We start from the raw sequence: 1,209 nt of genomic DNA, 5'->3' as shown, positions 1-1,209 counted from the left end.
ATGATATAAAAGTTTTTTTTTTTGGCGATAAAGTTACTTCCTAATCATTTTTTGTTTCAAATCTGCAAGAGCATCGGATGTTCGGCATACCGAGTTCAATTTTTTCTCTGATTTTTTAATTATAAACTTAATAAATACACACATAAACAAAAATTTTAAGGTATGTGTGTATAATAAACACACCTTTTTAAACGTTTTCAAGGTGTTTTTCTTTTATTTTCGGTTTGTGTTCACTTATTGTTGAGCGCCTGTTGCGCTTTAGATTCGTTTTGAGTTAAATAATTCTAATCGATGAGAGCTACCTCCTTCAATTGCAGAACCTTTAGCAATGGCGCCAGTGAGCAAAGTTTGCAGCCCGAGAGAAGAGCACGTTTGAATACAGCTCCGGGAATGCCAGGAGCAGTGTCCGGCAATGCGAACATCATTGGAATTGGCGGACTCAAGCGCAACTACAACATTCGCAGTGGTTCGAGTGCCAGTCACATTACGGATGACAGCAGCACGGAGAGTCTAGCTCCGGTTGGCAACTATGCGGGCAGTTTCCGTAATAGTCTCAGCAAATCCGTGCAGATAAACGATGGGCGTAGAGGACCTGGTCCCGGACTGGGACAACGTGATGAGCGTATGGTTTTGGTATCACGTAAGGTGCCATTTTTGATATTCTCCGCATTGCCCTACTACAAAGGCAAGAACGGACGGTGAGTTAATATGGATACCACAAAGTTTTCCTTAATAAAACTTACTTTTTTCTACAGTGCGGAACTTCGCAAGGAGGATCGTCGACGTCGCAATCCATCCACTTCACGACCCTTGAGTTCCATTAACGATGCACCCTTTGATCCCTTTGATTTACTCGGCATACAGAAGGCCGAAAGCGGTCAGGTGAGTAAATTGTGCAAAGTACAATATTAATTGTTGACTAATCTATATATTTTCATTTTACAGGATATTTCCTATGGCCATTTGTTAATACCGTCACGTCAGTATGAAAAGGAGCGCAAGAAACACGGCAATGCATCCACAAATCCCTCAATATTCGAGAATCAAATGGAGATAACAAGCACAGCGGCTCTAAGAAATCATGGCATAGCAAGGTTTGTGCCAACTCGAAGACAATCTTTAGTTTTCTCTTTTATTTTATTGAAACATACACATTTATTAATAATTTCCCATTATCACACAATTCATAGAACACATGCCTCATAAATG

The 1,209-nt window shown here is 40.2% G+C and overlaps 1 protein-coding gene across 1 annotated transcript; it reads left to right on the top strand.

Moving 5' to 3' along the window:
* Positions 1-225: 225 nt before the first annotated feature.
* On the top strand, positions 226-1,206 carry LOC117793210. The gene is made up of 3 exons (XM_034633502.1): positions 226-698; positions 756-882; positions 946-1,206. The coding sequence occupies exons 1-3, from the start codon at positions 292-294 to the stop codon at positions 1,204-1,206; spliced, it is 795 nt and encodes a 264-aa protein (XP_034489393.1). The 5' UTR covers positions 226-291.
* Positions 1,207-1,209: the final 3 nt, after the last annotated feature.

The sequence above is a fragment of the Drosophila innubila genome, unplaced genomic scaffold (assembly GCF_004354385.1).
Source record: "Drosophila innubila isolate TH190305 unplaced genomic scaffold, UK_Dinn_1.0 175_U_U, whole genome shotgun sequence".
Taxonomy (NCBI): domain Eukaryota; kingdom Metazoa; phylum Arthropoda; class Insecta; order Diptera; family Drosophilidae; genus Drosophila; species Drosophila innubila.
Note: the sequence above shows the minus strand (reverse complement) of the source record. Positions and strands in the feature narration are given on the sequence as shown.